Source organism: Poecile atricapillus, chromosome 10 (assembly GCF_030490865.1).
Source record: "Poecile atricapillus isolate bPoeAtr1 chromosome 10, bPoeAtr1.hap1, whole genome shotgun sequence".
In the NCBI taxonomy this organism is placed as follows: Eukaryota; Metazoa; Chordata; class Aves; order Passeriformes; family Paridae; genus Poecile; species Poecile atricapillus.
Genome location: NC_081258.1, coordinates 5877781 through 5901611, shown reverse-complemented (window position 1 = coordinate 5901611; position 23831 = coordinate 5877781). Strand labels below are relative to the sequence as shown.

Below are 23831 nucleotides of genomic sequence, written 5' to 3'. Positions count from 1 at the left end.
AACCTGGGTGATTCTACACCATCAGCAGTGTTTTTAAAAACTTCTGCTCATAAACCATCCCAAATGGGCAGCAGCAGCCTCACCTCACCTGTCATGGCCATGCTGTGGGGGACAAGCTGTGCTCCCAAGTCCTGTGCAGAGAGTGCTCCAGTCCCTCCTTTCCACAGCCAGGAAAGGGCTGGGAGACAGGGAACTGTGCAGCAGCAATGTCCCAAGGACATGGGCATCATCCCATGGGCTGGTGCCATTGCAAGAGAGAATCCTGGCCCAGCAAAGGGAGAAGGGGTGATAATAGGGGAGGCAGAGCTCAGTTCCACAGCAGCATGAGGGATTGTCCCTGCTGTCCTGAGCCATGTGCTGCTAGGATAACGTCGTGCAAGCAGGAAAGCTGATGCTGGCTGCTCTGGAGCTTTGGAGCTAGGCTGCTGCTGTTGGGAGACACTGGATCAAGGCAGTAAAGAACTGAAAGCAATCCACGGTTGATTATACCAATAAGATAAGGGAGATGGATAAAAAAGAACGAGAAAATGATTACTTAGCAAGACAAAAGTGGTGAGTAGGTCTGCCCATGGTAGAGAAACAATTATGCTGGCTTTGTTTTTGGAGGAAAAGTGCTGCTTTTTTATTTTGGAAATCAAGAGAGAACCTTTCATCATCACTGGTGACAAGCTGGTCCTTTCTCTAAACTCTGTCTGTAATGACTGTGTGGGTCAAAATCTCCTGAGAAAGCTCCTCCATGGGATCACCAGTTCGAGCTAAGAAGTAGCAAAGCAGGGAGCCTGTGGCTGGAAAGGCTGGTTACAGAAGTTTGTGGGGACACCTTTATGTCCATTACATTACAGATGGGGAAACTGATGCATGGAGCCATGTCTGGGTGTGTGTTCAGGGTCCTTCATGGCACCACCAGCACCTGGGGGCTTTTCCTGCCTGCCCTGTGCACAAAGCCCCACCATTGGCTGTTGGCTGACGGCCACTTGGCTTTAGCTGCCTGCTGCCCACACGGACACTGTGCTGAGCACGTGGTGCTGTGTTGATTGGAAACCCACGGTGCCCCTGGCACCAGGCTTTATGTCCCTGAGCCACGGCTGCCACAGGCTTTGTGAGTCCCTTTAACCGAGGCATTTCCTCCTGCTCTGTGCTCGTCATCGCAGGGGCTGTGTCAGTGGACCGACTTTACACTTCGACGTCGGTGAGCTCCACTTCGGTGACATCTCCTTTGGTGAGTGTTCCCTGGGCTTGGACACAGCGTGAGGGATCTGTGCGTTCCAAAATGGACCACGTGAACATAAAAACATCCATCACTCGTGTTCTGCCACAGCAGCCTCCTCATGCTGTGAGCTCCAGGGCTGCTGGTGCCTCAGGTAGCATTTTGCCATTGTGAGAACAAGTAGGACCAAGGAACAGAAACTCAGTATTTTCTGGTGTCTCTGTCCTGATTTAAAAGACAGATGTCTGCCAAGGAAGGTGGGAATCTTCCTGGAATGGAAAGATGACCCCCTCCCTCCCAATTATTATACCTTTGAAATTACAAGGCTTCCAGGCAAAAATATGGGGAAAGGAATAATAGTTCTTTACTAGAATGTATCAGGACAGCACAAACAACAACAATGCAATAAAAGGAGTTTCCAACCTGCCAAGTGCTGTTTTTCCTCTTTGGTGTAGTTATGATCACAGGCAGGAGGAGCTGTGGGCTCTGGCAGGGCAGTGATCCCTTCCCAGCTGGGAGGGAGGAAGGGAGGAAAGGTCTGCTCCCTGCAAAACCTCAGGTCTGATTTCACAACTGCCCACGGCATCATGCCACAACTCCTAAAAACCCTGAACAGAAAAGCCAAAAACCCCCAAGAGCCAAAACCCCCCCAAACCGCTATCCCCCTTCCCAGACCAAGGGGAAAATTCACTACGAAACCTAAACATATAACACTAAACTTTTTAAGAAGACAATTTGCCTTTCCTGACCTGCTTCTTCCCCTCCCTGCATCACCACTGAGGCAATTGTTGTCTTTTGAATTAAAGAAACAAGAAAGGCAACAGGTAGAAATATGGTTCTGTAACAGGAGATTCATCTTGCTTAATCCAATTTCATTCCTAAGGTCTCTTCAGCTGAAGGCAGCTGTTTTATCTTTGCTTCTTTTTAACTGCTGACTGTTGTCTGCATGTGGTGGCCTCAGTCTCATTTGAGGTTGTGACATCTGGGTTTGTCCTTTTTGTGTCTCTCTTGCCTCTCTCCTGGAGTCACTGCTGCAGCTGGCAGTGATCACTGTTGATGGGCACAGAGAAGCCCTGAGCTGTGCCTGCAGTTGTTTTTTCCCCCATCTGTGTTCAAATGACTCTTGGTGAGCAGGCCTGGGAGAAGTCTCCTCCCCACAGAGCTGGCCAGCCAAGCCAGGTGTGCACTGCAGAGCAGTGGTGGCTAGTGTCCGGGCTCTGCAGGATATCCCCACCATGTGTGGCTGTATCTCTGCCTTTCCAGCATGGAAAGCAAATCTCAGAGCTAAAGTGGGATAAACCCTTGCAGGCAGCAATCACAGTGAGCAGCATGGCTGTGATGGCCCCCTTTGTTAGGTGAGGTGGGACATGGTTCCTAATCGCTATCCTCAAAGCAAGGCTTGGGTTTGCCTCCAGTTGAGTGGGCTTTGAGCTTTCACCTGCTCAGTCTGTTTGGCCCAAACCAAGAGATGCCTTAAGGATCCTGCAGAGAGAAACTGCATTAGGGTGCTTTGCATCATGTTCTAGCTCCTGATTTCATGCTCACTTTCTTTTGCTGTAGCTCCTTCTCAATGATGACTCACTGTTTATATATCTTGAAAACAGAGGGAGTGTTGGCAGACTTAACAGGGAATTTTACAGCTTGAATTTTCAGAATAAATGCTCAGTCTGGATGCACACTCATCAGGGACAAATAACTGGTGCTGGTTTGGGGCAGGTGAGGGAGCTCCTCCCCATCAGAAAGAGAGAAGCTTGGAGTGTTCAGCAGGGCTAAGAGTGGGCATTTTCAAGTTTGAAGTTTGGAATCAGTGTCAAAGGGAACTAAGTGATGATAATTCCTCATGCAGCTTCTCGGTGAGCTGTAGTTCAGATAATAAAGAGCTAAACTCCAGTCACACTTTCATCCTACCAGGATATTCCCATCAGGAGTCATGACGCAATTGGTGCCTAAATGGATATTTGTGTCCTTTTCCCAGGCTTTCCCCACACCATGACCTGTCGCCTCACTAACACCTCCCCGGTGGCCGTGACATTCAAGCTCCGCATGTCGGACGATGGCACACAGCCTGCTGTTAGCAGCTTTGATCAAATATGCAAGGAAGGTGACCCATCCTGGAGGAAGGGAATTCATTTTTATGTGGAGCCAAGGGAGTTTACAATGAATCCCAGCCGAGGGACCATCCTCCCCCAGGGACACCAGGATATCGAGGTATGGGAAGAGTCACACACGCTTCAGCACCAGGGCTAAAGCTTCACTGGGGTGTGGGAGGGCTTTAGCTCTGCTGCCAGCTTTGAGGATCATGTGAGTGAGAGATCTGCACTGGCCTGAGGCCTCTGTCAGCTGGGTAACTCGGGATGTTCCTGAAGGAGCACTGTTTTGTTCCCAACATCACAAGCTGAAATCAGGTACCAGATGATCAAGTACTGGAGCCATTCTTGTGTTTTTGAGAGTGATTTCTTTGACTGAAAGTGGGCAGAGGAAGGATGAGGATGGAAGGCTGCTGTTAGTGAGATGTCATTGTATAAAGCAGTTTACTTTTCTTCTTGGTCTTGTATCTCCTCTCCTGGGGAGCAGAATGATTTGTGTTCACTGCAGGGATCTTCAGTGGAGACAAAAACTCTGCAGTCATGAACTGCCCAGCACCTGCTGGGCCACACTTTGCCCTCAGCTTCCTGCTGTAAATCTGAACTCATTCTGTCCAAGTCAGCAGATTTCATCTGCATTTATATCATTGTAGTCAAATGAAAAATTGTCCCCTTAATTTGAATACAGTGGTGCATAGAGCTTTAGCCTTATGTTTTAATTTAGCTGACCTATGCAGTGATAGCAAGGATAACAAATCTGGTATTACCAGAAGGCTTTTCTTACTCTCAGAGACTGTGCTCTACACATAGACCAGCTGAAGAATTAAGGCAAAATCCTCCCTTTTCTTACTATGAAACAAGAACTGGGTAATGAGCTTTTGTAAGGAAAAAATTACTGCTCTTCTCTTCCACCAGGTGACCCTGTGTTCCAACACAGTGATGGAATACTATCGGAAAATGCTGGTGGACCTGGTGGGCCTGGAGGGTATTGGCAAGGAAGTGGCATCAGTGATCATCTCAGCCAGGTACCTGCACTTCCCTGGCCTCTCCCAGCACACTGCCTTGCACAGGGTTTGCTGGCTGCAGCTCCCAAGGAGAAGTGTTGTTTAATGTTCTCATGTTGTGACCAGCTGGACATGAGAACAGCAGTGCTTGGAAAGCAGCCTGTGGTGAAAAGCAGCCCTGCTCACAGCCCAGCACAGTCCTGGGCCTTTTTCTAAAGGGACCAGGAATGGTATCATTTATCATGGCCTGATTTTTGGTGCTTGAGCTGCAACAAATTTCCCGAGGGCCTCCTCTCCTTCTTCCTGCAAGAGATGGAGTTGTGCTGGCTTGTGAGCACCCTACATTAGTTTGGGACACACCAAGCAGCCTGCTGAGAGTCAGGGTCTCGTTCTGTTCATGAGGCCACATGACAGTGGGGAAGTGGCTCACAGCCAGAGTGGTGAGGGCAAGATCTTAAGAGGGGAAAACAGCCCCTGATGTGGCAGGTCAGCTCTAGTTTTTCTCCTTCCCTCTGCTTTCCATTTTGATCTTTAATGTTCTTGACTTAAACCAAAAGTTGTTCTTGCTGCAGCAGAATCCCATCCTGCCGTGCTGCTGTGGGCATCAGTTTAGTGACAAGAGGGATGCAATTCCCTGGTGCTGCTCCCTCTCCCAGGCAGAGCCATGCAGTCAGTGCCTGGGCTGCAGTTTTGTCAAGCAAGTGCAAATGGGGACAGACAGTGCATGGACCTGTGAAGGACTGAGGGAGCTGTAGGAACTGGGAGGGGGTGATCACCCACTCTGTAGGGCAGGTGGTGTCCCATGCCCTCCAAAGCTGGGGCAAACAGCTGAGTTCTCAGGCAGGGCAAGAGCACCATGGGAGAGAAGGGAGTCATTTTTACTGAGACACTGGAGTCATGTGTTCCTTGAGCCTTAGTGAGCACTGATCCTTGTTGGGAATGCTCCCCCAGAGCTCATGGATCACAGACACTGTTACAGGAGTCCTTGCAAGCCTTCTGGGGTAAAGGAGAGGCTGAGGCAGCTGTGGGACAAAGTGCTCTGCCTGGGGCACTTGGCAGCCTCTGGGTGCTGCCTCTCAGGGTTTGCCCCTCCTTGACAAGACGTGTTTGAGTGGGAAGACTTTGAAGGCAATTTATCACTGTAGGGTTGTTAAATGTCTGTTTGACAGTGACAAATGTGTTATCTTTGGGGGTAAATGTTCTCTGTTCTCTCAGTATCTCTGATTCCCTTGGGGTCATCTCTTTTTCCCAGCTGTCTGGTTCCTGAGCTGAAAGTGTACCCCCAACTCATGCGGTGCAATAAGTACCACCTGAAGGAGCCATATGTGAAGAAGTTCATTATTAAGAATAAAACCGACATTCCTGGCTGCTACGGGCTTATCCCCCAGGTTTGGCATTGCATCCACCTCCTCCTCTCAAATATTATTGAGGAGATTATTAGGGGAAAAAAGGGTTTGGATAAGACCTTGCTGGTTTCTATTCAGTCTTACTCAGATCTGCTGAGAACAGGATCCTACCTGAATGTAAACTTTAGGAGGCAGTTTAACCTCCTGAGGAAACAGTTTATGTTCTAGTCTTCAGGGTGTTTTCTGGTGGGAGATCTTAGAGGGTTGTGAAAAGCTGCTGCATCCACAGTCACCAACGCCTGTGCTGGCAGCCTCCTTGCAGGACCCCCTGAGAATGCTAAGCCTGCAATTCTTGCATCTTGTTTGTGCCTTTTACCTTTGTTCTGGGGATTTTTAAAACGTGTGTAAGTTGCTGTTGCAGTGGATGTTAAGAAGTTTAATTCAGAGGTCCCTCTGAAGGTGCATTTGATTCTGTCCCTTCTAGAAACGCAAGGAGGACTCTCCTGTGTTCTACTCCAGCCCCAAACCCTGTGGCATTGTCCAGCCTCGCAGCACTGCAGAGATTCCTGTTACAATTGAAGTCCAAACATTGGGCAATCATCGCACCAAGGTTCTTATTGGTGTGTTTGGGGATGAAAGAAGCCCACTGGTGAGTGCAAGGGGAGATGTGTGCCTTTGTGCAACTCCTCCTGGCAGGGTGCAGACTGTACAGGGATTCTTCTGGGAAAAATGGGCACAGGCTGCTGTGGAGAAGGACAGAAGGGATTGGTGGCATAAACAGCTCATGGTGTTTATAGGTGGCAATCTCAGTGTCCGACACAGAATGTAGTTCATCTAAGATGGAACTGAATATAATTTTAGTTAATTTATCTTTAAAATGCTATTCATTTTGGAAACGTCTGCTTTAAAATGTCTTGTCATCTCTCTGAGCACAAAAGAGGATGTCAGAAGACTTCTGGGAACCTTGAGCTTTCTGAAAAAGAAAGGAAAGCTGGCTTTTGAAAAGTAGTTGGATCTACTTTTTTAAACTTTTATTAAAACATATGGAAATGATGATGCCAAAGTCCCTGGATGGCACCAAACATCTGAACCTGGGCCATTGTGGCACTGCATGTAAATCAGTCAACAGGAAGGCCAGGCAGTGCAGGCTGTGCCAGGAATCCTGAAGTTCGACAGAACAGTTGTTTTCAATGGTCAGGCTGCTTACCTTAAAGAGGAAGAGTTTCTCCCCACCAGAATAACCAGTTGTTTAACTGTCAGTCTGGTCTTAACTAGAGATTTCTTGCAAAGCTCTTACCTTTGGGCCAATCATTTGTAGTTTGAAAGTTTCTCTTACTTTAATCCTTTTTAATTTGGAGGCGAATATATATATTTTTTTTCCTCCAAAAGTCCAGCATTTCAGCTGAAGAGTGGTAGCTGTCCCTAAAGAAATAATTGAGCAGGGTTGAGCTGTTTAAACTTCTTTAAGTTTTCCTGTTGTGGTTTGTTTTGGGGATTTTTTTTAATCTTTCTTGCCTGCTTCCTGGAACAGAGAGCAGAAATACTGAGCTCTGGACAGCTGGCAGAAATCTATGGAACTCCAAGGGTGATAGAGTTCGGCATGATCCCAGCGCTAGAGCCTCATCCACAAATTTTTACCCTCTTCAACAACGGTCTTGTCCCAACAGAATTCAGGATAGAGATCGTAAGTATCTGTGGGGCAGTTTTCCAGGGAAATTGACTGGTCACTAGCAGCCATGACTTGGTTTTTATATGCAAGATTTCCATAAGACCCTGTGTGAGAGGAGGCAAGATACTCCAATATTCCATCTAAATGAGGCAAGAAGAACCTGGCTCTGGAGTGGTTTTAGCTGGGGCACCCCTCAGTGAAACCAGGTGCAGAGATGTTGGAGCAGAAATTAGTCTGGATTGTGTTGACAAGTTCTCCCTTAGTTTTATGGAAGATCTGTATCTGTGCGTACATCACATTTTTGGAGCTCTGAGATCAAGAGAAACCTGTGGTACTTTGCTCTCCAGAGAGCATGGATTTCCTTATGGTTTCCCTGTTCCATCTACATTTGCTTTGTGCCAAACTGCTGTTCATAGTAGGGAGCAGGGTGCGAGGTCTGTCCTCAGACTGCTTGTGGGGAGGCAATTGTCACACCTCCTGTGGGTCAAGCCAGTTGGGCTGCCCACACAGAGACGTGTGGGGGCTGTGCACCCTCCCAGCCTGTGATCTCTGTGCTGTTGAAGAGCATCTTTGGGGAGCAGCTGCAGAGAAAGGCTGTTTAATATGTGGAGGCTGCATAGGGCAGAAGGAGCAGGGCTGGTGCAGCCAGGAAGGGCTTGTAGGCTGGGGCTGGGGCTGGGTGTCTGCTGGAGGGGGAGATTTATGAGGGGCTTGAGGTTTGTGCTTCTTCATGCTGGGTGTGTTGAACTTGCGGAGGTCCTTAAAACCTGATACTATGGACTTGTGTTTGTGGATAAGGCATCAGGGCACGTGGCAGAGTCCAGTCACAGCCTCCTGGGCCAAGGAGGAGCAGGGTGAATTTTCCTCTTGCTGCTTTCCCAGCTGTTTGGGGGATAAATGTAACCTCAAAGTGAGGGATTTTTCCAGGACAGCTTTCTCTAACTCCACAATGAAATTCTGCTTTCAGCCTCTGCAGGGAGCAGTGCACCTTGACTGGGTGGTTGTGGTGTGTAAATGATGGGTTTCACATGCTCGTACCAGAGCCGGACTTGCAGAGCTGTGTCTGTACAGCTGTGCTGGTGCAAGGCCTTTCTTCCCTCCTTTGGGCAGCTTCCAGCTCTCTTGCCCAATCCATGCAGTCCATGAGAAAGCAGATGACAAGAGTTCTTGGGAAGAGTGGACCATGCCCACAGAGCACATGTCATCCAGTTTTCTTTCTGCTTCCTGCTTTCCTGCACTGCTATAATCATTTTGAGGTGGCTTTTCCAAAGCAGAAGGCACTGGGGCACCTCTCTACAGCTGATGATCAGTAGGAAGTGAGGGCTTCAATCCTTCAGGGGATCTTGAGAAGCATTTATGGCCCCTTGGGAAGGAGTAGTTTGGTGCTGGAGTTTTGCTCAACTGGTTTTGAAGAGATATTCTTCAGGCTCTCAGCAGTGTCCTCCAGCTGTGTGGTTTCTGGAGTGGGATTTGAGCAGTCATGACTTCCTCTGGCCTTGAGCCTTTGTGAGAAGCCAGGAGAGAGAAAGCAGCTTTCCTTGGCACATACTCCAGAGCAAGACTGAGGAAGGAACACTCTCCTGAGGATAAGTGTCCCTTGGGTTGGGCAGAACTGGGTTAATTAGGTGAGTCTGTTACAGGAGGGGAAAATACAGGTTGAATGAGCTCTGCTGTTGCCTGATAGTGTAGCTTAAATTTAGGGAAATGAAGCCTTTATGATTTTTATCCTCCCCTCTTTAGTCTGTCCTTTTATTATATCCCACAAGAGACCAGAGTGTATGGTTTCCATCCTAAATGCCTATTATGCTTGTCTTACAGATTTATAAACCCCAGTGCTTTTTTATTGAGCCCAAAGAAGGAGTGATCCCTGCTAGGGGTGAAGTTCCTGTGACTATCACAGCAATCCTGAATGACGTTGGGATTTTTGATGACTCTATGCAGCTGTTCATTAGGAACAGCCTTTGGACCCTCTTTGTAGTGAAGGCTGTGAGCACTGGCACCACAATTGTCTCAGACAAACCATTCGCCCCAGAGCTCAACCTGGGATACCAGTTCAGGTAGGAGATCTCTCCTCTCCCACCTCTCCTTCTGTCTCAACAAGGAGTAGTTTTGCTGTAGGCCTTCAGGCAAAATCTTCAGTGTTCCAATCCCTGACTCCTTCCCTGAAGGCAGATTCCTTCAGAAACATGTGGTGGCTAGTGGAGAGTTGTTAGATACCCTCAAAAGCCACTGAAAGAGAAACCAGTTGCTAAACGGCCACTGAATTGTCTTTAGTTGTAATACATTTATGTCCTCACTTGATCAAGCAGTGGTGTCACAGCTGCCCCAGAACAAAAGGTTCCCAAAAGGGCGCCCGGGTGAGGCGGTCCCTCCGTGGGGCTGAGGGACCAAGGGAAGATGGCCTCACACCCTTCCCTTCTGAAATGGCACTTCCCAGGCAAGCAGGGCCTGGGAACAGAGAGACAGGAGGGTACCAACCCCCCCAGGAAGGCAGGAGCCCACGGAGCAGTTCCAGGGCCAGATGGAAACTGCTGGTTTGTGTGGGGCCTGCACTGCCCCTGCCGCTTCCTCCTGCTGTTCCTGGGCCCTGCTGCTGCCCTGCTGTGCCCAGGGCCTCGATGGCTTTTTTGCTGCCAGCAGAGTTTGCAAAGTTCACTTTGAAACAGTTTTTAATTGCAAAATGAAGTATCTACAAACGGCTGCCAGTGCAAACCCAAAGCTGCTACCACGGAGGGAGGCCCTGCTGCTCTGGTTTCCTCTCCTGGAGCAGGCAGACGATTTTTACCAGCTTGCTGGCATCATCCAGAAACTGCCTCCGATCTGGCTTTTAAAAATGCCTGCAATCATACCCCCACACACAAGGTCCCCAAGTGCAGCATCTCAAAGATTCAGTAACAGTTTTGGGGGCAGATTAATACAAAATGCAGTAACAGAATGAATCACCCCAGAATAAATATTTTGGAGGAAAACACCAGGTCTGTTAGCCCCACCTGGAAAATGCTACATTACCATTACAAATATATTTCTCTTTGCAATAATGACATCAGAAGGGCAGTTTATCAGACACTGTTTCTGGTCCATATTAAGAGCTGGAAATGAAGACAGTCTCCAAGTTATTAACACCTCAGATTGCTCATTGGGAGCAATCTGAGGACCAGGGAAATTGCTACTCCCATACTATTTTCCATCCTGGCTTCTATTCTAGCCGTGTTCCCTGTATTCATCACTTCAAATTTACAAATGGAGGCCACCATGTCCATCGGCTCCTCTGGAGAGTGGAATGCTACAGGCCACCTCAGGAAGAGGGCCAGAGCGTCTCAGCCCTCAGTAGCTCCAAGACCAAAGATGATTCTGAGACCCCCAAGCGTACCACCCCCCTGTTCAAGGTGGAGCCACGGATAATGGACCTGCAGCCAGGCGAGTCTGTGGACATGGTGCTGCGAGGCTTCTCCCACATCCCACAGGTGAGGTCCCCACCAAGGGCTGAGCCTGGGAAACCATCAGATCCCCTCCCCTGGGCTTGTTCCACAGTCCCTTGACATTTGCCTGGGGAAATGAGCAGGGGCCTTCAAGAAACTAGTTTAAGACCACACATTTCTGTGGCAGCACCAACTGCTTTCCATGCTGGCCACCATCAGACCAGCTAAGGCTTTATTTGGATTCCACAGCTACCAAAACCCAGTGCTGATCCCAAAGTAGGGGTGGAAGGAAATAATGCTCTTTTGGGGCAAACAGTGTTGCATGCTTAGTCAGAAAAGAAGGGCATGGAAATGAATTACACTTGGACTAGGAGCCCAAAAAGAAAGTGAATTAAACAAGTGCCAATGGTTTATCTGGGGTAAACATGGATAAAACAAAAGCCATGTGAAGGGAGGGAAATTCTCACAAGTGCCTTTTGTGGGCATTGGGGTGCAGTGTTAGAGACAACTGAATGCAGAATAAATAAGCTGCATCATGGGAAAAAAAGGGGGCAGTGACCACTGTAACTCTGTGGCAGGAATAGGGCCTGTGGTGGGTGCTGAGCCAATGCAGGGCATTTGCTGGTGCCCTGCCATCATCCACTGGTGACAAGTGACTCTTGCATGCAGGCGGTGCAGGATTATGCAGAGTGTGAAGCTGGCATTGCAGCAAGCACCATGACGCAGAAGATAATAAAAACAATCATTACCTGTGAGTTTATTGATCCCTCTATAGAAGTATCAGCTGGAAAACTCTCTTTCCGGGTGGAGAAGGTAAGTCTCTGGATTGCATCCTGGCATTTAGCAGTATGGCTGAGAGTGGGGTGTGCTTGGTTAAAGCCCCTCTTTGCCCTTCCTGAGGCACTCTGTAAAGTGAGTGAAGATGCTTTTAGAGATGAGACTGGTATTTAACTTCCCCAAAGTAGAATTGCAGTTACAGCTGCACTGAAAAGGGGGGTTGTGGCCACTTCCAGAGAAATGCCAGTTTCTCTGCTCACTGTAAAAGGAGGTTTTTGAGGATCCTCCAAGGCACGGTGATGTCTGTATACCAATTACACCAATGCTGTAGGGATGCTGGGGAAAAATGGAGGTTCCTGTGAATTCCTCAGGCTGACAGGAAAAACCCATCATCTCCTGTGTCTCTTTGCCTTCTCTGCTGTTGGCATGGATGCTTTAGGGTATAGCTATAAGATATAGCCCTGTGCACTTCCCTATGCCTCACCTGCTTCAAAGGACCCCAGACATCCTGCAGCTGCAGTGATGCTAACACTGAGGCAGAGCAGGTGCCCTTTCATCTCTGGATCCCAACTCCAGCATCATCTTTCCCTCTCCTGCAAGTTGTCTGAAAATGAGAAGATGTTTCATGATTTGGTTTCTGTAGTTTCAGGCCTCTCCTCTGGTTCCCAGGCTTCCACTGAAGTACAGAATCCTTGGGACAGGCAGTTCAGATGTAATTCAGAAGCTTTTCAGCTCTCCCTGATTCTGCCTGGGTTCTGCTCAATGCCACACACACAAACTGATTTACTGCATACTATGGCACAGCACCTGTTTGATATCAGTACATCCAGAACTCGTTTCCAAAACTCTCTGGTTTCTCTAAACCATGCAGGAAGCTCAGCACTGTTGCCGCCTGTTGCCGCCTGTTTGTTTACTTTCATTTAAGTCTGCTCACTTTCATGAGGTTTAAAGTTGGTCCACCCCGGTTACTCCCCCGTTATCCCAACATGGTTTGTCCCTAGTTGCCTATCATTGTAAACCCCTCCCCTTTTTCCTGAACCTTCCTTGTCCATCACCCTGCTCCTGCCCCTGAATCCTATCAATCAATGTAAACCCAACCTTCTGTTCCAGTATGTTCCCTGTCATTCATCCCTCATTCGAAGCCCTATTGGTGTTGCGGCTGCCGCCCCTCCCACGTGTTATTCCCATTGGTCTTCAGCATTGTGAACCCTCCCCCCAACTCCTCCCCTGAGATGCCCTGATTGGTTCCTGTGTTTGTACCCTCCCCACTTTAAATTGGGGCGCACAGGGGTGCTCCTCGCTCAGTGTGCCCTACCCTCGATCTTTCCAGTCCTTCCCCCATCCACTGTTCCCGTTCCTGGAATAAAGCCTGGTTTCTGGAGAGAACCTGGGACTCTGAGCCTCCTCCTTGCCTTTATCGGACACCCACGACGCACCTGAGACCGCAGAGCTTGGTGGCCTACAGGCTCTGAAGGTTCGGTCTGGGACAAATAGCTCCCAGACCGTTCCCCACTCCCGACGCTGCCAGCGGCTAGGGAGCAGGAGCTAGCCAGGGCCAGGAGAGCCGCGGCAGGGGCAGCGTCACAGCACAATGAACAGATAGGAAGGAAGAGCCTAGGCTGATCACAGCTTTGAGACCACAGGCACCTTGTCCCTGTAGCAGGGGCTGCAGGACATGTGTTGCAGATTAACTGCTTTTACGAGGCTGCTAGAGCCAATAAGGTTGTAAGAAATGACAGCATGTGAGTGAAGATCATCCAGTGCTGTTCTGCCCAAGAGAGAGACAAAACTGGAGACAAATGGCCTGAATTCACTTTCTGCTTTAGACTTTGTTCAAGCAGCTGCCTCCTCTTAGGGGCCTGTTCCCTCACCTGTTCATGGGAGTGTTGCCCTGTCCCCCAGAGGATGCTGTGGTTTCTAAACATGAAAAGCACCTGCTATAAAGAGAAATCTCCCGGAAGGGTAGAAACAAATAGAAAGGGTAAACAGACATGTATGCACTTCTGGGGAATTGAGGCTGGTTTTCCTTGTTTCCATAGAAACCCAGTGATGTCCTAACTCTGCAGTACCAGCCTTTGACTTTAAAAAACACCTGCTCCCTGCCGCTCAACCTCATGCTGTGTTTGGAGCAGCCATTTATGGTCTGCAGTGTGGACCAGCAGCCCCTCCCAGATGGCCAGGTGAGCAGCCCTGGACTCCTCCAATGGGGTTGGAAGAGGAGGGATGTGCTGGTGCCTTTCTGTTGGGAGGCCCTTGAGTCAACAAGTTTATTGTGTAGCATCAGCAGTGGGCTGGCCTGAGCTGCATCAGCAGAGCTGCTGAAAGAGTGAAAATTTTATCTGAACTGAGATCTATCCTGGCTTTAAGGCACAAGGAGGAGGGAGCAGGCAGCTAGGCCTGGACAAGCCATGCAGTAAAGGTGTCTCCTGGAGAGCATCCCAGCTCCCTTGTATTGCTACTGAGCAGAGAAATGTGAGCCTGAGGGAATCCTTGACTGAACTGTGGTGCCTGCAGTCAGACCCTTGCTGTAAAGAAATGAACAATGAACTGAGAAGCCCATGCTGGGGTCACACTTCGAGTATTTACTGTTTATGACATTTACTATTTTCATGCTGTCAAGACCTTGGGAATTAATCATGCTACAGGTGATTAATTACTGTTCATCTCCTTGCAGCCTGTGAGAGTGGGTGTAGGGCAGACCTGTCATCTCTACATCGCATTTGACCCAGCTTATAATCTGGATTTTAATAGCTGGAAAGAAAAGAAGGTTCTGAAGATAAACATGGTCAGGGGTCATCCTTTTGTGGAGCATATCATCCTTTGGGGAGAAGCCCACTTCCCAAATCTCCAAATCCAGCCCAGCACCCTGGAGTTTGGCTACAATGTGCCTGGAACTGAAATAGTGCGTTCTCTGGAGATGACCAACTGCAGCCCCCTTCCTGTCAAGTACCACTGGTCATTCCAGGCAGACAGCCAGGTGCACAAGTTCAGGTATGTGCACTTTTGTTCTCTCCTCTTCTTCCTGGTGTCCTGTTTGTACTTTCCAAAGAACAGAGCTGTTTGCCTAGGACCTGACAAACTGCTTCTGTCTTCCACTTGTGCAGATAACACTGACCAGCTGTGGTCAGGTTGGATGCTCAGGGAATAGGTTTTCCACCAGTTTGGTGCTGTGTAGCCCCCATAGTGGTTTCCCCTGGGAAGGAAAGCTGGGGCGAAAGCTGCTTTCTCAGACCTCTGTGGCCTGAGGCGATGTCCACCTTGACGAAGGGCTCCTAATCCCAGCTCCCACAGTGATGCTGGAGGCCCTTTTGGGGATGCCCTTTTGGGGATGCCCTTTTGGGGATGCCCTTTTGGGGATGCCCTTTTGGGGATGCCCTTTTGGCTCCTCTGCTTTGGGATGGGTCCTCTCTGCAGGAGCTGCTCTCTGCTCCTTGCCCTCTTCCCTTGCCTTGTGCTGGAGGATGCCCAGAAAGTCCCAACAACAGAGAAAGAGCTACTTAGCACCTGGGCTGATGCTGAACATCCTGTTTCCTTCTCTTTCCTTCTTTTCTGAGACAACTCCTTTAGTGCCAGGACAGTTTCTTTCCCAGGGGTCAGCTTTCAGTGGACACCTTGGATTCTTCACTCCCTTTTTTTGTGACACTTGTTACTCATTTTGACTTTTCCCCATTGCAACATGTCTCTTATGGGTTCTGTACTGCTGGACAGCAGGACTTGTTCATCACATTATCTCCTATCCCTGCCTCCCAGAGTTTCAACTTTAGAGTGAAAAATGTTGTTGTCTGGGCACCATGGTCCTGAGAACCATTGCCTCAAACCATTCATTAAAACCAGACAGTGGAATAGATGATTAGGGATCTCTTGGGGGTTATGATGAGAGAGAGCCCCTCATCCAGAAATGAAACCCAGCCTTAGATAAGAAGCTGCAAAGCTGAAAACAGTTATTCTTTGGGGAGCAGGTCATTATTGGCACTGAATGCCTGTCTTGGAATGGAGATCGTGTTTGACTGTGTGGGGAGCACTTGCAGCTAGCAGGGTGACAGGCAGGCACAGCCCAACTGTGTCCCTCACGTGGCATTAGAAAGACAAGCAGAGTTACCCTGAGCACCTGCTTCAATTTAAAATGGGGAATGTGACCTGAGTCACTTGTAGAGCTGCAGAGTTTCTGGCGTTGGGCACTGGGGCAGGGGCTGTGCTGGCTCGTCACTGGCCAGATCTGCCCTTGGTGCCTCAAATCTCACCTTTTTGCTCGCTTTCTCTGTCTTTTCCTCTCCCACTGTGCTTTTTGCATCCCCACAAGGTTTTAATCCCTGTCCTCTGTAGCTCCTCAATGCAAGCAGGAGCAGCTGCCTGCACCACTGCTACCTCAGTGTCATCTCTGCGCTGCTTTTAGAACAGACCTGCTCCAGCCTGGATTGGGAAGGGCTGGATCAAACCATTTCTGAGTTCAACACACCAGCACCCACCCAGGGGCTGCATCCTGACCAGGAGTTACTCCTGCAGGTGTCCCTCCCTCCCACTGCAGGTCCCTTCTCACAGCTATGTTATTTTCCAGACATGAGCTTTACCCACCTGAATTCACACCCCCATCACCAAAGGTGAAGAGCACCTGTTTGGATTGCTCAACATCTGGAAATGAGGAGGAGCCAGACACCCTGAAAGAAGCACGGCATCTTCTCCGATGTTTAGCATCAGAGGTAGATTTTCTTGTACACCTACTGCTTGTGTTGCCTCCCCAGCTTGCACCAACAAGTCATGCTCGTGCTGACATCCCTTTTTGCTGCCCTTCTGTCCTGTGCCCTGAGAGTGGGCTGGGCAGCACGGCCTGCAGCTGGACATGGGATGTGTGGGAGAGAGAAATAGGAGAGTTTTCCTTGGAGAAGCCTGCTCACATCCTGTATTGAGTGTGGGATTTTTTTGCCTTGTTTTCTTCACAATGTAAGATGAGGCTTTTATCTGCATCATGATAATAAGACCTCTAGCTTCCTCCTCAGAGCAAGCTGTGATGATCTTCATGTACCCTCTTCCCAACCCTGCCAGACCACCTGTTTCCAGGTCTCTACTTTCACCCGAGAGTTGGTATTGCAGTGGTGGCCCTGAAGCTGTCTTATAAAATGAGACTTTGCAAAGTGGCTCTCTCCTCCTCCTAGCATAGAAAATGGCTTGTTTTTTAGGTGCCACCAAATGAGCCTGGACTGTTTTGCATCCCAGTGGGGTTGTCAGGATTCAGGCACTCTGTGGACATACCATGGACTCCCCTTGAAGTGGAGAAGGTAAGAGGGAATCTGTCTCACTTCCACATTTTCAGTGTGGCAAGCAGGGCTGTAGCTCCCAGTCCCACTGGTGGCCCTCAGCATTGCCCACAGAGGGGCTTCACCTCCCTCCAGACCCATCACAAAGTGCTGCTGAAGCAACTGGGGATTGGAGAGGCTGTGCAGGACATGTTGTAGGACGGCCCAAGGACACTGTGCAGCATCTGTGAAGGGCATTGCTCCTCCCTGGACCTCATCAAGTGGTCCATAGGAAATTTTTGCAGGAGCTTTTGCTCTAGCACCTTGAGAAAGCAGTATATAAATCAGACAGAGAGGGGAAAAGCCTCAGGAGTCAGATGAGCTGGACTGGAGTCCTTCCATGAGCTCCCTGGGCTCCAAGAGCTCTGAGTCTGAGTCTCCTCTTTTTCTAGAAGCTGTAAGACATGCTTTTTAAAGGCAAGTTGTTGATCAGAGATAATTTCTACTGCCAGGAGACATCTCAGTTCACTTTAATGTAGTGTATTAGTGCATTGATCCATGAGTATGGGAGAAGATTTTCACCATGGTTCCTCCACTGGTCAGTGGTATGGATGCAGGATGAGATCAGGATGATTCTGGCTGTGTTGTTTGAGGAATAGGCCCCTCTGGCTACAGCTGCACTTTGCTCCAAGGTGTTCTTCTGCATCCATTTCCATGCTCAGCACCTCAATCTCTCCTGTTCTCCGTGCAGGCTTTCAGTATCCTGCCACTGTCGGGTGAGCTACAGCCGGGAGAGAGACAGCAGGTCTCCTTCACCTTCACTGGCCACCTCAACACCATGGCCCATGTCACAGCGCTGTGCCACGTGGAGGGAGGCCCCACCTACGAGGTGAAGCTGACCGGGGAGGCCTCACGTGTCAGCTACTCCCTGAGCGCCCGGGAGATCAACTGCGGCTCCCAGGTACCACACGGCTCCCCTGGCACAGCTCCTCGCCTTGCTGCCTTCCTGCCCACCTCGCTCCAGGGCTCCCTTCCCAGCCCCTTTGTTGCCTCTGGGGCTTGGAAGTTCAACCTTTGAGGGACACATCTGGCATCCAAGCTGGTTTAAAATGGCCATCTCCAACCCTCTCCAAAATGTTGGGAATGCCTCTTTTTCAGGGTGCCTAACATTACCTCCTGGGACAGGCAGGGTCCCAGTGGGGATGCTCTGAGGGGCATGTCCCTGAGACATCCCTCTGCTGCTCCATTCCTAAAGTCTGAGCTCCAAGGAGATGCTCTTCTCTAAAGCTCTTGTTTAATGCACACAATAACCAAGGGAAGAAGTTGTCTCACTATAGTAGGAGACTGTCCCAGAATAATCCCCACTTCACTCTTTTCAGTTGAAAGCCCACAGCTATTTCCAGCTGCTGTGTGACTCCCTTGTTGCACGTATGTTGCTTGCCAATACTTGCATGTAGGTGCCCTTTCTTCTGGAGTGCCTCAGTGCTGTCTCTGTTTCTCCTGGCTGTTAGTGACCCCTCAGAGGGCCTGTGTCCACTGGTTCATTTATTACTGGCCCTCACATGGCTGTTACCACACCTCTGTGTGCTGCCAGAGCTCCCTGGTCCTGTGCAGGTGCCCTGCGCCTGGGGGTTCCCTGGGTTCCCAAGTGCTCCTATCTCCTCTCTGGTCCCTGCTCCCATCATGTGTCTGCTTTCAACCCCAGGAGACAGGAAGGAGATTCCCAGCAGCAGGTCTGGGTCTGTAACTTCCTGCTCCTACACCTTCTTTCCAGATGTTTAATGAAATTCATCACAGCACAGTCACCCTGGCGAACACTAGCAAGATTGAATTCAACTGGGTGCTAGAACCCAGCACTGCAGATCAAGATCTGCCTGGTGTGTTTCTGGTCGAGCCCACCACTGTAAGTAGCACAAGTGACTGACCCCAGCCCTGTCAGGTGGCCCAGGAGAGTGTTAAAGGGACAAAAGAGCAGGGGTGGGGGGTGAAAGGGTGGGGGGAAAAGTCAGAGGGGAAAATCCCAAGCCCAGCTACGAGAGAGAGAGAGAGGGCTGTAAGCAATTTCTGCTGGGAGCAGAGAAGGTCAAACAAGTGCCCTCCTGATAGACTCCCCCATGGCCTTTGCTGGTGGGTGGTTCTGCTGTTACAGGGCAGACACTGGCAGGAGGCACAAGTGGGTTGGCCACTGTCCTGTCCTGCTGTAAGGGGAGTAGAGGCAAATTCTGTGTGATAGATTTCTTGAACGAAAATAGGGCACAAAGGCAGCAAGTATTATGTCTGGAAACTGTTTATTGATAAAGGGTATGGTCCTGACCAGAGGGGGAAAAGAAAAAAGAGCAGAGAGAGAAAATGAGAAACTGAGAGAGTAACACAAGACAAGGACAGAGCGTTACCACCAGAATCCTGGGGCACTCTGTCAGCGTCCTGCTCGGCAGATGGAGCACAGCCTCCAGGTGTGCTGCCAGCTGCCCTGAGTGTGTGTGCCTGCTGGGCATGATCTGCAGCCGCAGCAGGTTCCATCAGCAGGGTTTATCAGCAGTGTCTATCAGCAGTGTCTATCAGCAGTGTCTATCAGCAGTGTCTATCAGCAGTGTCTATCAGCAGTGTCTATCAGCAGGGTTTATCAGCAGGCTCTATCAGCAGGGTTTATCAGCAGGGTTTATCAGCAGGCTCTATCAGCAGTGTCTATCAGCAGGCTCTATCAGCAGGCTCTATCAGCAGGCTCTATCAGCAGGCTCTATCAGCAGGCTCTATCAGCAGGGTTTATCAGCAGGGTTTATCAGCAGTGTCTATCAGCAGGGTTTATCAGCAGGCTCTATCAGCAGGGTTTATCAGCAGGCTCTATCAGCAGGCTCTATCAGCAGGTTCTATCAGCAGGGTTTATCAGCAGGGTTTATCAGTAGGCTCTATCAGCAGGCTCTATCAGCAGGCTCTATCAGCAGGGTTTATCAGCAGGGTTTATCAGCAGGGTGTATCAGCAGGCTCTATCAGCAGGCTCTATCAGCAGGCTCTATCAGCAGGGTTTATCAGCAGGGTTTATCAGCAGGCTCTATCAGCAGGCTCTATCAGCAGGCTCTATCAGCAGGGTTTATCAGCAGGCTCTATCAGCAGGCTCTATCAGCAGGCTCTATCAGCAGGGTTTATCAGCAGGGTTTATCAGCAGGGTTTATCAGCAGGGTTTATCAGCAGGGTGTATCAGCAGGGTTTATCAGCAGGCTCTATCAGCAGGCTCTATCAGCAGTGTCTATCAGCAGGGTTTATCAGCAGGGTTTATCAGCAGGGTTTATCAGCAGGCTCTATCAGCAGGCTCTATCAGCAGGCTCTATCAGCAGGCTCTATCAGCAGGGTTTATCAGCAGGCTCTATCAGCAGGCTCTATCAGCAGGCTCTATCAGCAGGCTCTATCAGCAGGGTTTATCAGCAGGCTCTATCAGCAGGCTCTATCAGCAGGCTCTATCAGCAGGCTCTATCAGCAGGGTTTATCAGCAGGTTCTATCAGCAGGGTGTATCAGCAGGGTGTATCAGCAGGGTTTATCAGCAGGGTTTATCAGCAGGGTATATCAGCAGTGTCTATCAGCAGGGTTTATCAGCAGGGTTTATCAGCAGGGTTTATCAGCAGGCTCTATCAGCAGGGTTTATCAGCAGGGTTTATTAGCAGGGTATATCAGCAGGTTCTAGCACAGGCACGGGGGTGCTGCAGTGACCAGGCTCGGGAGCTGCCCCTGTCACGGTCGGGGTGCGGCTGCTGCTCCCTCGGGGAAACAGCGGAGCAGCACCAGGTTGCTGAGGCAAGCAGGGAAGCGGCGACAGCAGCACAGGCAGACAGAGAAGAAGTACCGGACCCTTCAGGTGCTCCCAGCCCACCAAAAAACCAAAAACGGCTGGGAAAAACTGGCAGTGTTAACTGCTTTTCTATGCTAAGACTCCTCCCATACCTCAGCCCTTTTAGGAAGACTGTAGGTCAGACGGGCAAAATTGTCCCGGGCTTCGGGGTCTGCCTGCCTCCAAGGGGGAGGCTGCTTGCAGCCCCCAGAGTCGGAGCCTGCCTGCATTTTCTCCTAGAAACCTCCTTTACACGTGGGATGTAAGGCTCCCAGCATGTCTACAGCCGCTGTAGTAATTTTTCATCCCATGTCAGAAAATGTGTTTATAACATATGTTGAGACATAAATTACAGTTTAATTGGTTCCTCACAGTCACTCTGGGGCCCTTGATGACTGAGCTCTTGGGCTGTGCTGGCACTGGAGCGCTTCTGGGGGTCACCTTACCCAGACTGTGTGATCACACAGGTCATACGCCTTGGCCCTGCCTCCCTGCTGCCAGCGCTAAGCACCACTTACATATCCTTTCCGTGGGCTTGCTGGTCCCTGCTTCCTCCAGCTTTGTTGGTGGGCAGTGGCTTTGTGGGGCAGTGAGGGGGCCAGGGCACAGCAGGGCTGGAAGAGCAAGGAGAAAAATTAGCACCATCCCACCACTGTCCAGGCTTCTCAGTCCTGCCTGGATGTCTTTGAGCCGAAGCAGCACTCCTGCCTTTGTCCCTCCTTGCAGAGGGAAGAGGAAGACGATTGACTTTTTCATTTCTTCATGCCTGTCTCCTACAAGGGATGAGAGGAGCTGCTGGCCCTGCTGAGTGTGGGGATTTCACTTCCATAGTGGCAGCAAAAGAGCTTTTTTGATGAGTTGGGCCCTTGCTGGCAGAAGACAAACCCCAGTAGCAGCAGAGCTGTGCTCGTATCAGGCTGTGCTGGGGCTGCAGTCTTATGAGCCCTTGGGAGGACACACTGCGCCCCAGGGTCAGAGGCTCAACCTTTTGGGCACAACGAAGGTAGGAGGTGTGAGAAACAAAGCCCACTCCTCACTTAAAATTCAAAGAAAATTTCATAAGAGAAAATAGGGGACAAAGTCAATAAAGCAAAAGTAACAGCAGTGGGTGCTTGGCTTGGAGCCAGAGGCACATCAGTCAACACAGAAACACCCCTTATTTGCCCTGGGTATGGCATCAACCTAATACAAATTTACAAACAGTTACACATATTCAAACATTTTAACAGTTCCTCCTCTGTCCTGTCTTTTTGGAGCATGTGCAGTTGTCCTAGTGGTGGTCATTTGTTACTTTTCAAAATTTAAAAGTTTTCCATTCTTTCATTGATTAAATGTTAATATTGCAACAACTCTTAACCAACATTGGTATCACAACACAACATTCACATTAAAAGAACTCTGAACTTTAGCAAAGCTTCTTTTACAAAAGTCAACATTATAAAACACATATTTACTCTAACAATTGTGACAGCCAACACTGTAATATTTATCACAAAGGTGCTGTGGTCTGATGGTTTCTTCTGGATAGAGAACCTGTCTTCTCAGCCTGTCTGTCGCCTGAGCCATCCCCCATCAAACAATGATGCAGTCCCTTCCTCCTCTCCCATTTCTGCAGGGTTCCGTTGCACCTGGTGAGAAGCAAGTGCTGAAATTCTCTTACATGCCAGGATTACCAGGAGCCTTCAGCAGGATTTACCAACTTAAAGTGGGTGACCTGGACCCAGAAAAGATCTGCCTGAAAGGAGAAGCGTCCTTTCCCATGATCAGTGTCAACCTGCCCTGGAACATCAAAGGTGGGCACTGCCTGTCTGCTGCCAGGAAGGGCCGCTCTGGTTTTGTTCCCTACCAAATGCCCATAGGGCAGCTCATGCCCACCTGCACCAAGCCTGGAGGGCTGCAGGACTCCCAGAGCCACTCAAGCCATCTGACTGCTTTGTGAGTCTTGAGCAGAGGATCCCATGTGGGCTTTGTCCCAGGAACCATCCTGCAGAGCTTGCCAGCACATCTGGCAGGGTCCTGAAGGATGATGGCTGGACTGAAAGGCTTGGGAAAGCTGTAAGAGAGGCTGGCAGGGCTTCTGGCAGGGTTGGATTTGCATGCCATTGCAGGGGATGAGACTCTCCTCTGTGGGGAGGATGATGGGTGGGAGCAAACATGAGGATTCGGAGAGGAGCAGTGTTGTTCTAATTGGGAACGGCAGGAAGAACGACACGGACTCTCAAGGGAGTCAGAACAGGAGAGAATCTCTAGTTTATTGCTACAGTCATGTTATATAGACTAGTTCGTCGAAAGTACAGAAAGGAAACTCTTATTGGTTAGTAAAGTGCTACATTACCATCATTGGTCAGTGGGGTTCACCACCCCCCTGACCCTCTCCTGCAAGGAAAACACGGGACCAGACAAACAGCACCTGCAGGCTGTTTTCTGTCTTTGAGGATTGTTTTGAATCCTCCCATGAATTTCCCAGGCTAGCTTCTCAGGCAGGGCTGGCAGGCCATGGGGCCTGCAGCTTGCTCCAAAGCTAGCCTCCATAGAGCAGCAGCATCCACTTTCCTTAGATGGCTTAAGGAATTTCTTTCTGGAAGAAACCACTGTTGGGAGGCAGGGACATCCCAGCTTAAATGGCACTTTGCTCACACTTCTTTTTGTGGATATTTTCTTCCTTCAGGCGATGAAAAATATGAGAAGCCACTGCAACAGCTTTTAAAACATATGAAACAAGATAGTGAGAGCAATAAATCAGTTGTTTGGAAGAAGAATCAGAGCCCGAAGACTGAGACCTTGAAGTCTCAGACCTTGATGACTCAGACCATGAATATTCAAACCCTGGCAGCTCAGACTCCAAACACTCAGAATCCGAAGACTGGAAACCTGAATCCCTGCGTGCCTGACTCTGGCATTGTAGTAAGAGCAGATGCAGCCCCATTTGGCACATGCCACCTTCTCCATGTCACCTGAGCCCCTTGCAGCCCGCAGCAGCTTCCCAGTGCCCTGATGGCACTTGGGACCTCCCTGCCCACTTACAACCATGTGTCACCTCAGCATTGTCCCTAGGGCTGCCATTCTGGTCATGGTCTCTTCTGGGGTAGTTTCCTGGCTACCTCAGGGAGAGATCCTGAAGGCCATGCTCAAGGGTTGATGGTGCTTTGAAGGAGATGCAGGTTATTGCTGGGGAGTTTTTTAGTCCCAAGCCAAGCCCTGCCAGATTTACAGACCTGAACAGCAGGTGCCTGACTGTGCCCTAGGACTGTGCTGGCTGTGCTCATCTCCAAG

At 49.7% G+C, this 23831-nt stretch overlaps 1 protein-coding gene across 1 annotated transcript in view; it reads left to right on the top strand.

The window, feature by feature from the left end:
* Positions 1-23831, top strand: part of LOC131582761 (hydrocephalus-inducing protein-like) — an 86841-nt gene that overhangs the window by 33619 nt on the left and 29391 nt on the right. Inside the window, exons 11-26 of the mRNA XM_058846229.1 lie at positions 1152-1219; positions 3183-3415; positions 4207-4316; positions 5548-5683; positions 6126-6290; positions 7173-7325; positions 9129-9367; positions 10516-10774; positions 11399-11542; positions 13546-13686; positions 14181-14497; positions 16062-16203; positions 17489-17698; positions 18512-18640; positions 22174-22351; positions 23227-23462. Of these exons, the coding sequence (XP_058702212.1) occupies positions 1152-1219; positions 3183-3415; positions 4207-4316; positions 5548-5683; positions 6126-6290; positions 7173-7325; positions 9129-9367; positions 10516-10774; positions 11399-11542; positions 13546-13686; positions 14181-14497; positions 16062-16203; positions 17489-17698; positions 18512-18640; positions 22174-22351; positions 23227-23462 (2860 nt within the window). The remainder of the gene's footprint in view (positions 1-1151; positions 1220-3182; positions 3416-4206; positions 4317-5547; positions 5684-6125; positions 6291-7172; positions 7326-9128; positions 9368-10515; positions 10775-11398; positions 11543-13545; positions 13687-14180; positions 14498-16061; positions 16204-17488; positions 17699-18511; positions 18641-22173; positions 22352-23226; positions 23463-23831) is intronic.